This window comes from Bos taurus, chromosome 6 (genome assembly GCF_002263795.3).
Source record: "Bos taurus isolate L1 Dominette 01449 registration number 42190680 breed Hereford chromosome 6, ARS-UCD2.0, whole genome shotgun sequence".
NCBI lineage: Eukaryota > Metazoa > Chordata > Mammalia > Artiodactyla > Bovidae > Bos > Bos taurus.
In genome coordinates, this window is record NC_037333.1 from 22,093,048 (window position 1) to 22,109,935 (window position 16,888).

Genomic DNA, 16,888 nt, shown 5'->3' on the forward strand with positions numbered 1-16,888 from the left:
TTAACTTCTCTGAATCGGGTTTCTCATTTATAACATGATAATAGTGGAATTTACCTTATAGTAATGGTGCGATGTGTAAATAAGTTAATGCATGTTGGGGACATAGTGCAATGCCTAGGTCATAGTATCTTCTTGGTAAATGTTGTCATTTCTTGAAATAAGAGATAGTAAGGGCTTCCCAGGTGGCACTAGTGGTAAAGAACATGCCTGCCACTGAAGGAGATGTAAGAGATGTGGGTTCAATCCCTGGGTTGGGAAGATCCCCTGGAGAAGGGCATGACAACCCACTCCACTATTCTTGTCTGGAGAATCCCATGGACAGAGGAGCCTGGCGGGCTACAGTCCATAGGGTTGCACAGAGTCAGACATGACTGATGTGACTTAGTACGCACACAAGGGAAGCCAGAGGCAATATGATTAGGAGCTAAAGGTGAGGCAGGTGTCAAAGATTTAGGGATATTTTAGAAGATAAATAGCTTTGGATCAGATTGCAGTGTGTGCTTCCATTTAAAAATGATTAAAATGTGGTAAAGGGAATATGAATACTTTTCTGAATAACCTTTTAGTTCCCCTGTTCTTGTATCATCACACTTTTGTACTTATCCATAGCCCATTATTCTCTTAGCTCATAGGTGCAGGGGCCGTGTTTGTTTACCCTGGTCGCTACTTAAGTCCTATCACTTAGCAAAGTACATGGCATATAGATGGTTCTATTTTTTGGATTAATAATCTACATTTAAAACACATCTTTATTTTTTGCACATCTGATTAATTCTAATACAACTAAGTTTATAATTTATTATATGGCTTAAAAACCCTTAGTATTTTTACTTTATAAAAAGGAACAAGCAAGAGTTTATCAATCTTGAAAGACATATACTATCTATTCACTTATAATTTTCTATTTATGCCCTGTTTATAAAGTTTTTGTGATTTACAATTATAATAGTTTTGAGTAGAAGTATATACAAAAAATATAACTTTGGTTATTCTTCTTTAGAATGAAGGATTAAACATTAAAACAGTTTTCACTGAACTCTTGATCATGATTGCATTTGTGGAGCACTTACAGTTTAAAAGCTGCTGTGGTCTTTTTTCAATGAATTCTACATAATATATATATTTTTTTCTTTTTATACCGTAGATAACTATATGAAGACATGGAATCTTAAAATAGAGTTGTCTTTTGATGTTGTCAGTTCAAAGCTGGTTTCTGGTGAAGCAATTGTAGCCATCCCTGAACTAAACATACAGCAGACAAACAACATTGAACTTCAACATGGGGAAAGGACTGTTGAGCTCTTTGTGAAAATCGACAAGGTGAATGCCAGCACTTTCTGAGAGGCTACAAGATGGAAAGCCGTATTGTTCAAAAGAAAGGCTTAGAAAAAAGGAACTGAATATTAAGGAAAATGTGCCTTTTCCATTTTCTCCTTACTTTTAACCTGTTATATATTTTTTTGTGTGTGCTAGCTAAGGAATGATTTCTTCCAATTTTAAGATTAATAAAATGGAGGTTATGTGATTAATTTGGCATCCTCTCCTCTCAAGAAGTCAGGTGTGTTATACTTTAATTTTTCTGCAGTATTTGCAGTATCCTAAATCCAAAATGCATCCTAAGCATCATATTTGAATGCTGTGATTATTTTTGATACTGGTAAACTATTTTGAATATTGGTGCTTATTCTGAATACAGAATTCTAATTCTCAACTTATAATCTTTCATGAGTAGAAGTGGACGGGATTTTACTTTCTCTTTTTCCTTTTCTTTTCTTGCAATTGACAATTGTGAGCTGAAAAGGATGGAGCAAATCAGCATTCAGTAACTGTTCAGATAAAGTAAGAACTCAAAACACTTTTCTAGTTCTGGGCTTGAAAGAAGAGTTCACCTCAAAGTCCAATTCTAAATGTTAAGAATGTAGAATAAATGTCAATTGAGTGTTGGAATGAGGATGAGATGGTTGGATGGCATCACCGACTCAATGGACATGAGTTTGGGTGAACTCCGGGAGTTGGTGATGGACAGGGAGGCCTGGCGTGCTGCAGTTCATAGGGGTCGCAAAGAGTCAGACATGACTGAGCAACTGAACTGAACTGAGTGTTGGAATGGGAAGACTTGTTTTTCTGAATGTCCACATTATTTTGTTCTTTTTGTTCTTTCTCTTCCCTTTTGATATAAATTAATCCGTGCTAAACTCCCAGCATGTCGTGTTTTTTAAATATTATCTATGTATTGGTATAATTTGACATGAAACAGGGAGGGAGATTGATATTGCTCTGTGCTTGACTATGAGAAGTTGCTGTGATGCTTTGAATTACTGTATTATTTTGCTGAAAATTTGCCACAGATTACTTAGACGAAGTTAATATTATTTTTTAAAAGGCTATTATTGTAGAAACTTGGTGGCCTCATGGACATGGAAACCAGACTGGGTACAACATGAGCGTTATTTTTGAGCTGGATGGAGGCTTACGTTTTGAAAAATCAGCTAAGGTAAGCAAATACTTTAAGATATTTTGTGAACAAAGTATATTTTTTGTTAAAATAGCAATACAGATCTTTATAGAAATAGAAGAAAACAACAAAACTTCTGTAACCCCACCACTTGGAGATAGTTGCTAGTAATAGTCATATGCATTTAAAAGCTTCTAATATGTGTGTATTTATCTTTTTAATGGGCCAGACATTGCACATTATTTTATTTATATTCTACTATGCTTTAAATTGTGCTTTATGCCAACATAATAGATATATGTAATTTTGTTGTTGTTATTTAGTCAGTGCAACCCCGTGGACTGTAGCCCACCAGGCTCCTCTGTCCATGATATTCTCCAGGCAAGAATACTGGAGTGGGTTGCCATTTCTTTTTCCAGGGGATCTTCCTGACCCAGGGATCGAACCCATGTCTCCTGCATTGGCAGGTGGGTTCTTTATTGCTGAGTCACAGGGAAGGCATATATAATTTTACAGCTCAAATATTACTACAAGTTTCATATGAAAAAATAGAATCCCTTGTCCATCCAACCCTTTCTATTTCTGTTTTCTACTCCTCAGAATCAGTAATTTTTAACTTTTACTTGTATATTCTGCTGATTACTTTTATTTCCTCAAATAACCTGCTTCTACCAGTATTTCCTAATTTTTCAGGTTTGTATGTTATCTATGGACTTCAGACCTAGAGGATGAGGAACCTACATGATTCTCTCTGATGACCCCCCTTGGCCCCCAATATATCCGTCTTGCCTCTCTCTCCCTCCCAGTGTAGTCATATGGCCATTGTTGTTAGCTCAGTTTTCAGTGTTTATACTGTTATGTTATGAAAATGCTCTTCAAACTTGAACCACATGGTGTCCTAAAATTTTATTTTCTTTCTTGTGCAATTTTCTGTTTTCCTTACAGTTAATAATTGCCTCATGTTTCCAGTTTTTTTTTTTTTCCATTTTTTACTTCCTTTAAATCATATACAAACTCTCGAATATACCTTTTAAATTTAGTCACACTCACCTGGTAATCTATTTGTTGCTTATTATTGCATTTTTTAAAAAAAATTTTGTTATATTTTGAAACTCTGTCTCCTAGGGCCATTTTCTCGTCTCCCTGATCTTGCTTGTTTACTGTCTAGACCTTCTATTTAACTGCAACTTCCTTTTATTATCATTCTAGGAATTCCCTTAATCTGTCTTCTAGGAGTTCTGAGTATTTCCTTCATCTTTCTCTTGGATTGAAAATAGAATCCTGATTCTTTGGACCCATGTTTCTTTCTCTCTCTTTTTTTTTTTTGACTCTCCGCTTTTGTTAAAACACTTTCTTCAGTAGAGTCCTGAGAGTGTGTTGTAGCTAAAGTGTAATTACATTCTAATTTCTGTTTTCTTATATAGATCTGTTTGTGTTTACTTCTGGAAGCTTTTAGGATTTTGTTATCTTTCATCATCTAATATTTGAAAATTCGAAAATGAGAGGATTTTTATTTTTGTTGTGCTGGTTGTCTTGTGGGCTCTTCTGATCCTGAAACTCAGTTTGGTTTTGTTTTATTTTTCTGGTACAGCTATTAATCAGAATGGACCCTAGAGTGAGAAATATTCTTAGATAACCCCTTCTTTATCCCATCTTGTCTTAGTCTGTGTTCTGGGAAATTTACTTGATTTTATCTTAATTTTTTAAAACTTCTCATTTTATGTCGGAGTATAGCTGATTACCAGTGTTGTGATAATTTTAGGTAGACCGCAGACGGACTCAACCATACATATACATGTATTCACTCTCCCCCCAACTCCCCTTCCATCCATGCTGCCACGTAATGTTGAGCAGAGTTCCCTGTGCTATGCAGTAGGATTATCTTAAATTTTAAAATTACATATATTTTGTTATCACTTTAAAAATTTCTACAAAGTTTTGATATTTAAAAAATGCACCATATTTATATTTCATGGTTATAGTATCTTCTTATTTCTCTGAGAATTTTAATTATTAGTTTTGAAGTTCTCTTTGCATTTTTGTTTTCCACATTCCTTTATTTCTTTACTTGTTTTAGGCTCTTTTATATTAGAGACTTTTCTGGAGTGTCAGTTATTCTTGACATGGATTCATTCTGAAGATTAAATCACAAAAATGCAGACGAGAAGACCTGTGTGAGCCGCAGTGTTCAGTATTCAGGTGGAAATCAGCTTTATCATATGGTGATGCCCACGTGTGTATAGCTATAGATCTTCCGTGTGTGTGTGTGTGTGTGTCTGTATCTGTGTGTTTAGCTTTGCCAGTGAGGACATTCTCCAGTCTTGTGTCTGGGGAATATAAAACTGGTTGTTATCATTCAAAGAGTCTAGTGGCAGGAGATTAAACTTCTGACCGTCAAATGTAGTTTCATCAGTCCACCCCCCTCTCACGGTGTGCTTTGTATCCTCAGGCCTCTCTGAGCTTTTCAGTTGCTCAGTCATGTCTGACTGTTGGCAACCCCATGCCAGGATTCCCTGTCCTTCACCCTTTCCCAGACCTTGCTCAGACTCATGTCCATTGAGTCAGTGATGCCATCCAACATCTCATCCTCTGTCATCCCCTTCTCCTCCTGCCTTCAATATTTCTCAGCATCGTGGTCTTTTCCAATGAGTCAGATCTTCACATCGGGTAGCCAGTGTATTGGAGCTTTAGCTTCAACATCAGTCCTTCCAATGAATGTTCAGAACTGATTTCCTTTAGGATTGACTGGGTTTGATCTCTTTGCAATCCAAGGGACTCTCAAGAGTCTTCTGCAACACCACAGTTTAAAAGCATTAATTCTTCGGTGTTCAGCCTTCTTTATAGTCCAACTCTCACATCCATGCATGACCACTGGAAAAGCATAGTGTTGACCATATGGACCTTTGTCAGCAAAGTAAGGTCTCTGCCTTTTAATATGCTGTATAGATTTGTTATAGCTTTTCTTCCAAGAAGCAAGAGGCTTACAATTTCATGGCTGCAGTCAACATCTGCAGTGATTTTGGAGCCCAAAAAAGTAAAGTCTCTCACTGTTTCCATTGTTTCCCCATCTATTTGCCACGAAGTGATGGGACTGGATGCCATGATCTTAGTCTTTTGAATGTTGAGTTTTAAGCCAACTTTTTCACTCTCCTCTTTTATCCTCATCAAGAGGCTCTTTAGTTCCTCTATACTTTCTGCCATTAAGGTGGTGACATCTGCATATCTGAGGTTATTGATATTTCTCTCTGCAATCTTGATTCCAGCTTGTGCTTCATCCAGTCCAGCATTTCACATGACGTACTCTGCATATAAGTTAAATAAGCAGGGTGACAGTATAAAGCCTTGACCTCCTCCTTTCCCAATTTGGAACCAGTCTGTTGTTCCATGTCTGGTTCTAAGTGTTGCTTCTTGACCTGCATACAGGTTTCTCAGGAGTCAGGTAAGGTGGTCTGGTATTGCATCTCTCTAAGAGTTTTCCACAGTTTGTTGTGATCCACACAGTCAAAGGCTTTAGTGTAGTCAATGAAGCAGAGTAGATTTTTTCTGGAATTCTCTTGCTTTTTTTGATGATCCAGTGGATGTTGGCAATTTGATCTCTGGTTCCTCTGCCTTTTCTAAACCCACCTTGAACATTTGGAAGTTCATGGTTCACCTACGGTTGAAGCCTCACTTGGAGAATTTTGAGCATTATTTTGCTAGCATGTGAAATGAGTGCAATTGTGTAGTAATTTGAACATTCTTTGGCATTGCTTTTCTTTGCAATTGAAATGAAAACTGACCTTTTCCAGTCTTGTGGCCACTGTTGAGTTTTCCAAATTTGCTGGCATATTGAGTGCAGCACTTTCACAGCATCATCTTTTAGGATTTGAAAGAGCTCAACTGGAATTCCATCACCTCCACTAGCTTTGTTCATAGTGATGCTTTCTAAGGCACATTTGATTTCACAGTCCAGGATGTCTGGCTCACGGTGAGTGATCACACCATTGTGGTTATCTGGGTCATTAATATCTGTTTTGTTTAGTTCTTCTTTGAATTCTTGCCACCTCTTCTTAATATCTTCTGCTTCCTGTAGGTCCTTACCATATCTGTCCTTTATTGTACCCATCTTTACATAAAATGTTCCCTTGGTAGCTCTAATTTTCTTGAAGAGGTCTCTAGTCTTTCCCCTTCTATTGTTTTCCCCTGTTTCTTTGCATTGATCACTGAAGAAGGCTTTCTTATCTCTCCTTGCTATTCTTTGGAACTCTGCATTCAAGTGGGTATATCTTTCCTTTTTACCTGGAATCAAGAAAGAAAGCTTCTCTTCTTTTCTCAGCTATTTTTAACGCTTACTCAGACAGCCATTTGCCTCTTTGCATTTCTTTTTCTTGGGGATGGTTTTGATCACTTCCTCTGGTACAATGTCACAAACCTCCATCCAGAGTTCTTCAGGCACTTTATCAATCAGATCTAATGCCTTGAATCTGTTTGTCACTTCCACTGTATAATCATAAGGGACTTGACCTAGGTCATACCTTAATGGCCTATTGATTTTCCCTACTTTTTTCAATATAAGTTTGAATTTTGCAGTAAGGAGTTCATGATCTGAGCCACAGTCAACTCCTGGTCTTGTTTTTGCTGACTGTATAAAGCTTCTCCATCTTCGGTTGCAAAGGAAAGCTCTCTGATGCTGACTGGCAAAGTGATAGGTGAACTTCAGGATCCCTCCTCCAAAACAACATGTTTCAGTTCTGCTTTGGGATTAAAACTTCTTAGTCATTAGGCATAAAACTGCGTATTTTTTCATGTTACTTTAAACATTCAAAAATTGAGTCAAGATTGGGAGTGGAGCTGTCTAGAGAAGACAGTGGGGAAAAACAGCCCTTGCACTTTAAAGTAATGCTGTCGAAGTACCTCTCGAGAAGGACCAATCCTCCCCTGCTCCATATATACCTGGGACAGGAATTTAAAGCAAAATGCACCTATGGCTAATTCATACTGACGTATGGCAGAGATCGAACCAATATTGTAAAGCAATTATCCTTCAATTAAAAATAAATAAATAAATAATGCAATAAAAGTGTTTTGTATTTTGCCTCTAAATCTTTAAATAAGTCATATAGTAACCTCAGATAGAGGATACTGAAGGACACAATTTGACTTTAGTCTAAAGAAATGACTAGGTCCTGCCAGGACTCAGGATTGCTTGGTATTTACTAGCTTCAGACTCCTTATTGTCCTTCAAATACCATTTCCATGCATGTATACTGGGGACAGTAAAGATGAGGTAACTTCAGTGTGGCTTGGGATAGCGTGTAGTAAGTAGTGTTAATTACTTCCATAGATTTCCTCTTTCCCCTGACGTCAGCCTTTGGCGTTTGCGCCTGGCACCGGCTGTGGTTGTCCTCTGGTGTCACCTCCCATTTGGTTTTACCTCTTCTGTGGGCCAGACACCAAGCTCAGTTCGGAGCTCTACCCTTGAGGAGCTCCTTTTCTGTTTTTGATTGTTTAGTTGTGCTCTGTGTTTTCTAAGGCACTGTATGCGTGTGTGTGTCCATAATATCTAGAGTTACCTAAAGAGCCAAGACTTTCCCCTCATTCTAACTGTCTTGACAGAAGACATGTGTGCTCTCCCATGTTGAGTTTCTTGTGAGTTATCTTTATGAAAGGGTAGAAAAGAATGAGTCATTCCACCTTACCAAAGAAAAAGAAAAGGAACTTCTGAGTTGTTGTGTGTGTTGGATATAAGTCTATTTCAATTCAGGCTAATAGGGTTGCATTATTGTTTATTGATATAAAGATGCCGCTCTTTCAATTGATGAGCTACAGAAGTAAAGGAATACGTATTGCCTCACTCCTCTTGTTAATGCATGTTTGTGCAATGTGCCTGTTCACGGGGGCTGCTGTAGAGTATTTTTGAAGCTCATTCATTTACTCAATACTTAGGTATCATCTACTGTGTTCCTGCCACTTTGATAGACTCTGATGATAGAGCAGTGAATAAGACACCCTGTCCATTTCTTTCTGAGATTTTAGTAAAACTAATAATTCAGCTGGGAAATTAAATATTTAGACAAGCAATTGCAATAAAGTATGATAAGCACTCTAGAGAAATAGAGAGCACTCTGTGAGCACAGGGCAGGGCCACCCTGGGCAGATTTGCAAAGAAGGTGATCTGTGCCCTGAGGGATCAATAGAATTCAACCCTGCAGTACAGCAAAGAGGCAGAGGGCAAGAGTGTGTCAAAGCCAGGGTCTTGGAGGAATATTGTGTGTTTGCGGAGGTGAAAGGAATTTCCGTGTGGCTGTGTTTGAGTGTGAGGTAGAATAGGATGATATTATAAAGGTAGGCTCGGGCAAGAGTCCATGGAGCCTAGTAAGCCATGTGAAGGAATTGAACTGTCCTGAGGACATTGGAGATTTTTGAAGGGTTTTAAGTGGTCTTTTGACACACTGTTTTTATAATTTGCATCATTGGCTAATTAGTTGATATTTAAAATTCTTTGACGATTTCTCTGTGGTTTCCTGCTTGATTTCTTGCCGAGTATTTGTAAAAGAACAGTTCTGTATGTTTTCCTTGCTGTTGGAGTTCTCTGACGGTGTGTCTGCTTTCATCATTGGTTTTGATTTCCTGTCTCATCCTGCTGTCTGCTTAGTCGTCATCAATCCAGACCCCAGCCTCCTACCCCCAACGCTGTAGTTTACCCATCCATCTCCCCTCCCCTGTCCCCCCACTTGCTCTGGTCACAGCACTGCTGTGGTCCACAGAGTGTGTCTCCTTAGTCAGGTTTGTGCTTTGTCTTCATGTCTCATTAAATGGTGTTTTTCCCCCATAGCAGTAAGTTTGAATTAGTGTATCACTATGCAGTTACAGGAGAAGGCAATGGCAACCCACTCCAGTACTCTTGCCTGGAAAATCCCATGGACGGAGGAACCTGGTAGGCTGCAGTCCATGGGGTCGCACAGAGTCGGACACAACTGAAGCGACTTAGCAGTAGCAGCAGCAAGGGGAGAGCAGTGATCATACTTGTTTTATGTAGATTATGTAGATAAGATTGGAAGAATGACAGGATTAGGATTAGTCATTTATTAGGATTAGTCAGAAGATTATGGCGGTAACTCAGGCACAAGATGACAACTGCTGAGGAGTTAGATTTGAGAGAGATTTAGGAGGTAAAATTTGAGAGAAATTTAGGAGGCTTAAAGATGTATAGAGATAGGAGAGGATGATTTATGAATGATTCTTAATTTGCTGGTTTGTGCCACTGAATGTCAGGTGGCAATTCTGTGTCAAAGACTCAGAACGAAGAACACATTTGGAAGATGAGAAGGAATGAAAATTATTTCTGTGTTACAGGTGTTTTGTGTGGAGTGACTGAGAGATACCCCCAAAATAATATTTGATGAGCACTTCATTATGTGGGTCTAGAGTTTAAGAATTAGATCTAGGTTAAAGATACTGATGTGTAAGTCAACAGAATATAGATCATTGTAGCCATCGGCAGGGGATGAACTACTTAAGTTACTTAAGTAATGGGGGCCAAGCTAGATATTTGAGGAAAGCGAAGACTTGAGAAAAGGCTGGAGAGGGCTAAGGGACTGTGATAGGATTGTGAGGCAGCACTGGGGTTGAAAACTGTGCGTCTCTTTTCTGAGAGTCACAGTATCTTCACTTTGAAAGAATTATTGATTTCTTTTTTTAATTTTAGTTTTTTAACACCAAAAACATTTCATACTGAGATATAGCTGATTAACAATGTTGTGGTATTTTCAGGTGAACAGCAGAGGGACTCAGCCATACATATACATGTTTCCATCCCCCCCAGACCCCCTTCCCATCCAGGCTGGCACATAACAATGAGCAGAGTCCCATGTGCTGTACCATAGGTCTTTATTGGTTATCTGTTTTGAATATAGCAGTGTGTACATGACCTTCCCAAAGTCCCGAACTATCCCTTCCCCTGGCAACCCTAAGTTCATTTTCTAAGTCTGGGAGTCTTTTTCTGTTTCGTAAGCAAGTTCATTTGTATCATTTCTTTCTAGATCCCACATATAAGGGATGCTGTATGGTATTTCTCCTTCTCCATCTGACTTACTTCACTCATTGTGACACTCTCTAGGTCCATCCATGTTGCTGGAAATGGCATTATTTCATTCTTTTTTAATGGCTGAGTAATTCCATTGTTTATATGTGCTATATCTTTTTTTTTCTCTTGTAGAGAGAAATTTTGTTTTGCAATGTTTTCAGTATATTCACTTCACATGTCTTTCAGTTAGCTGGAGCCTCGTACACAGTTTGGTAGCTTGGAGTCAGCTCCAGTGACAATATATTCCCCTCTGCACCACACATCCCATATACTTCTTAACTTCGGGAAGAATGAAGTGGCCCTAATGTTCATACAGCTGAAAACAAAGCCCTAATTGGCATTCTGACAACACAACCATTTGTTGATCCATACGCCATTTGTAATTTTTGCCCTTTCCACTCAGTGTATCCTGAAACCCAGTGACTTGCCAGGGTACCCTGATGTCAGCTCCCGTCATTCCTCTACTCTCAGAACACTCAGCACGGTGAACACTTGTAACTACTGATTTACTGAATTACTCTGTTCTTCTCAGCAGAGTGTGAGCTCCACGAGCAGGATTCCTCTTCCACTACCGGTCTCCTCAGCACCAGGCATATTATGGTTGCCCAATAAATTATGTTGAATTGAAGAAAATGAAAGTTTACCTTAAAAAAAAAAAAATCTGTCATTGATAGCACCCGGGTGAATTGTTACGTTTGGGGAAGAGAGATGGGTAGTGACAGGGCAGGGGCATGAAAAGGTTGCTCGCGTGTTCTGTTCCTTCACCTGCTTACCCGGGCATGTTCACCCCTTGATCATTTATGCAGCTGAACTTGTGATTGGTGCATTTCCTGAATGTGCTGTTGTTTAGTCACTTGGTTGTGTCTGACCCTTGTGACCCCGTGGACTGTAGCTTGCCAGGCTCCTCTGTCTGTGGAATTTCCCAGGCAACAATACTGGAGTGGGTTGCCATTTCCTTCTCCATATATGTACAGTATCTTCTTTGTCCATTCCTCTGTTGGTAGACATTTAGATTGCTTCTATGTCTTGGCTATTGTAAACAGTGCTGCAATGAATATTGGGGTGCATATATCTCTTTGGGCCATGTTTTTCTCCAGATAATGCCTGAGAGTGGGATTGCAGAGTCATATGGTAGCTCTATTTTTAGTTTTTTAAGGAACCTTTATATTGTTCACCATAGTGGCTGTATCAGTTTGCATTCCCACCAACAACAGTGCAGGAGGGTTCCTTCTCTCCACACCCTCTCCAGCTTGTTGTTTGTGGATTTTTTGATGATAGCCATCTGACCCATGTGAGGTGATATCTCATTTTGCATTTGCATTTAGCATTTAGTTTTGATTTGCATTTAGCACTGTTGAACATCTTCTCATGTGTCTATTGACTATCTGTATGTCCTCTTTCAAAGAAGGCAATGGCACCCCACTCCAGTACTCTTGCCTGGAAAATCCCATGGACGGAGGAGCCTGGTAGGCTACAGTCCATGGGGTCGCTAAGAGTCGGACACGACTGATCGAATTCACTTTCACTTTTCAGTTTTATGCATTGGAGAAGGAAATGGCAACCCACTCCAGTGTTCTTGCCTGGAGAATCCCAGGGACGGCGGAGCCTGGTGGGCTGCCGTCTATAGGGTCGCACAGAGTCGGACACTACTGAAGCGACTTAGCAGCAGCAGCAGTATGTCCTCTTTGGAGAAAAGTCTATTCAGGTATTCTGCCCATTCTTTTTTTGAGTGGGTTGTTTGTTTTGATGCTATTAAGCATCATAAGCTGTTTGTAAATTTTGGAGACTAATCCCTTATTGGTCACAACATTTGCAAATATTTTCTCCCAATCTGGGTTGTCTTTTTATTTTGATTATTGTTTCCTATCATGTGCAAGAGCCTTTGAGTTTAAGTAGGTCTCATTTGTTTATTTTTGCCTTTATTTCCATTATTCTGGGAGATGGATCAAAAAAGATGTTGCGGTGATTTATGTCAGTGTTCTACCTATGTTTTCCTCTTGGAGTTTTATTGTGTCTGGTCTCACATTTAGGTTTTTAATCCATTTTGAGCTTATTTTTGTGTATGGAGTTAAGGAATGATCTAATTTCACTTTTTTACATGTGGCTGTTAAGTTTTCCCAGCACCGTTTGTTAAAGAGACTGTCTTTCCAATATCGTTTAGTCTTTTTTCCTTTGTCATAGAATAATTGACCATAGGGTGCATGGGTGTATCTCTGGGTTTTCTATCCTAGAACCACCGATTTCTGATGGTGACATTTTAGGCTGGTTTGGTGGTGTTTTGCAAGCCATTATAGGTATGTGGTAGGTTTAAAATTGTTTTCTGAACCCTCTGCCTATCCTGATTTTCTACATGCTAATTATATTTATCATATTTGAGCAATACTTTAAAGTTTAGGTGAGGCTTGAATTCAAAACTCAGTATGTTTCTCTTCTGTGGTTTTTGAAGTTATCTTCTTATTCTAAAATGTTAGGGGAATGATAATTCTGTATCACGTAGAAGTCAAGGTACTATTTTTTTTAGCTCATTAAAATCGTAACAATAACACTTTAATCGGTTTTGTAATTTTGCTCCTTAGGAGATTCAGAAGACAGCTGTGAAGGTGATGAGAGGAAGAAAGGATAAAGGAAAGAGATAATGTAACTGGAAGGCGAGCTGGTTCTTTAATTTGTTATTTATGGTATTTTTAGGTCATACCTGAATGGTCCAGTGGTTTTCCCTACTTTCTTCAATTTAAGTCTGAATTTGGCAATAAGGAGGTCATGATCTGAGCCACAGTCTGTCCCCGGTCTTGAGAAATAGATTTAAGGGACTAGATCTGATAGATAGAGTGCCTGATGAACTATGGACTGAGATTCATGACATTGTACAAGAGACGGGGATCAAGACGATCCCCACAGAAAAGAAATGCAAAAAAGCAAAATGGCTGTCTGGGGAGGCCTTACAAATAGCTGTGAAAAGAAGAGAAGCGAAAAGCAAAGGAGAAAAGGAAAGATATAAGCATCTGAATGCAGAGTTCCAAAGATTAGCAAGAAGAGATAAGAAAGCCTTCCTCAGCGATTAGTGCAAAGAAATAGAGGAAAACAACAGAATGGGAAAGACTAGAGATCTCTTCAAGAAAATTAGAGATACCAAGGGAACATTTCATGCAAAGATGGGCTTGATAAAGGACAGAAATGGTATGGACCTAACAGAAGCAGAAGATATTAAGAAGAGGTGGCAAGAATACACAGAAGAACTGTACAAAAAGATCTTCATGACCAAGATAATCACAATGGTACGATTACTCACCTAGAGCCAGACATCCTAGAATGTGAAGTCAAGTGGGCCTTAGAAAGCATCACTACGAACAAAGCTAGTGGAGGTGATGGAATTCCAGTTGAGCTCTTTCAAATCCTGAAAGATGATGCTGTGAAAGTGCTGCACTCAATATGCCAGCAAATTTGGAAAACTCAGCAATTGCCATAGGACTGGAAAAGGTCAGTTTTCATTCCAATCCCAAAGAAAGGCAATGCCAAAGAATGCTCAAACTACCGCACAGTTGCACTCATCTCACACGCTATTAAATACTCAAAATTCTCCAAGCCAAGCTTCAGCAATATGTGAACCGTGAACTTCCAGATGTTCAAGCTGGATTTAGAAAAGGCAGAGGAACCAGAGATCAAATTGCCAACATCCACTGGATCATGGAAAAAGCAAGAGAGTTCCAGAAAAACATCTATTTCTGCTTTATTGACTATGCCAAAGCCTTTGACTGTGTGGGTCACAATAAACTGTGGGAAATTCTGAAAGAGATGGGAATACCAGACCACCTGATCTGCCTCTTGAGAAACCTATATGCGGGTCAGGAAGCAACAGTTAGAGCTAGACATGGAACAACAGACTGGTTCCAAATAGGAAAAGGAGTACATCAAGGCTGTATATTGTCACCCTGCTGATTTAAACTTATATGCAGAGTACATCATGAGAAACGCTGGGCTGGAAGAAACACAAGCTGGAATCAAGATTGCCGGGAGAAATATCAATAACCTCAGATATGCAGATGACACCACCATTATGGCAGAAAGTGAAGAACTAAAGAGCCTATTTGATGAGAGTGAAAGTGGAGAGTGAACAAGTTGGCTTAAAGCTCAACATTCAGAAAACGAAGATCATGGCATCTGGTCCCATCACTTCATGGGAAATAGATGGGGAAACAGTGGAAACAGTGTCAGACTTTATTTTTGGGGGCTCCGAAGTCACTGCAGATGGTGACTGCAGCCATGAAATTAAAAGATGCTTACTCCTTGGAAGGAAAGTTATGACCAACCTACATAGCATATTCAAAAGCAGAGACATTACTTTGCCAACAAAGGTCCATCTAGTCAAGGCTATAGTTTTTCCAGTGGTCATGTATGGATGTGAGATTTGGACTGTGAAGAAGGCTGAGCGCCGAAGAATTGATGCTTTTGAACTCTGGTGTTGGAGAAGACTCTTGAGAGTCCCTTGGACTGCAAGGAGATCCAACCAGTCCATTCTGAAGGAGATCAGTCCTGGGTGTTCTTTGAAAGGACTGATGCTAAAGCTGAAAGTCCAGTACTTTGGCCACCTCATGTGAAGAGTTGACTCATTGGAAAAGACTTTGATGCTGGAAGGGATTGGGGGCAGGAGGAGAAGGGGATGACAGAGGATGAGATGGCTGGATGGCATCACTGGCTCGATGGACGTGAGTCTGAGTGAACTCCGGGAGTTGGTGATGGACAGAGAGGCCTGGCGTGCTGCGATTCATGGGGTCACAAAGAGTCGGACATGACTGAGTGACTGAACTGAACTGAACTGATGGTATTTTTTCATTCAGCTGTAGTAGGACCAACGAGAGGGAAGACGAGAGCTTGAAGTGGAGTGTTTGAGGTTGAGGTTACTCCCAGGAGAGGCTGTACCAGAGTCAAGGTGTTTATGCGAGAATGGGTAACTGAAGAGCAACTCCAAACTCATTTGCAGGGAACTTTAAAGAGTTTTTATGTCCATTTGACTGGTAGAGGTTGAATTGAATGATCTCTTATGCCTCCCTACACTTACATGATTGCTCACAAGAGGAAATCAGAATGATGTAAAAATTTGAGCTGTTTTACAAATTTCAGAAATCAATATTGGCATCTGAAATGTAGATTAAAAGTATAAATTATTTCCAAATTTGGTTAAGAGAGCTGATACCTAATTCACCTTTGTTTCCATCTGGAGTAGTTCTTCCAGGAAATTCAGTTTCTTGCCCGTCCCAAATTTCTTAATGTTTTCGAACTTGCCATTATTTAGCAAGTGAAGAGATGTGACTGCTACTTGCCATCATAATCTGTTTCCTGGCAGGAGTCTCTTAGTCTGAGTTCTTTCCAGCCTTTATTTGGTGGGAATGTGTCAGACTGGGATTTGTGTTTACTTATTGCAGAGTATAACACACAAGAGAAAAGAAATGGAACATAAGTAAAATGTTTAATGAATGATCAGAAGTTGAACACTCATGTAGCTGTCATCCTGACTGAGTAACAAGAGAATTACTAGCACCTCAGAGGTTCCCGGCTCTTGCCAGCTTCCCTAATTACTACCCGCTTTCCTCTCTGCGGATCCACAACTGGCTTCTAACACTATAATTTATTTTTGCCTGGTTTTCAGTTTTGTTTCCATGGAACTACATCATTTGTATGACTGGCTACCTTGGCTCAACATTATATTTGTGACATTTAGATACATTGTGGTGTGTAACCCTAGTTTGTTTACTTACACTGTTTTGTAATATTTCATTGTGTTACACTTTCTGCTGTTGAGATTTGGTAGTTTCCATTTTTGGCTTTTCTGAATAATGTTGCTATGAACATTACTGTATGACCCTCGGAGCACGTATTCCCCCACCAGAATTTTTGCTGGCGGTGAGATTGCTGAATGCTAGGGTATGCATGGGTACAGCTTTTACAGAGAGTGCTAAACTGTTTTCCAAAGTGTTTGTATTTCGCCTTTACTCATGCTCACATGCTTGTTAACACTCAGTACTGTGTCAAAGAGGAATTTTTTCCCTCATCTCCAGCTCTTTGGCCTTCTCTTATCGGCTCTCTATTGTTCATGTTTCCTGATGGTTTCATTGTTATCCTGGGCTTGCTTTATGCAAAAATATTTTCATATTTTTAAAGTATCTCATTGAAATCCATATTGTTAGGCTTATGTCTTTCTTGCTTGTCTTCCATCGACATTAGACATATGCATTTTAATTTTTATGTTTGCTGGACAGGTCGCAAGCCAGCAACACAGTCTCAGACAGAATGCCTTGGGGAAGTTACAGATTTTGGTTGTAGCCCATGCAGCAGAGATGTACTGGGTCTTAAAAAGAATGCAGGCACTGTGG

General features: G+C 39.4%; 1 protein-coding gene across 2 annotated transcripts in view; it reads left to right on the plus strand.

Moving 5' to 3' along the window:
- MANBA (mannosidase beta) overlaps positions 1-16,888 on the plus strand; it is a 127,648-nt gene that overhangs the window by 30,738 nt on the left and 80,022 nt on the right. For both annotated transcript variants that reach the window (XM_010805945.4, NM_174387.2), the window contains 2 exon segments: positions 1,145-1,320; positions 2,384-2,494. In XM_010805945.4, coding sequence (XP_010804247.2) covers positions 1,145-1,320; positions 2,384-2,494 — 287 coding nt within the window.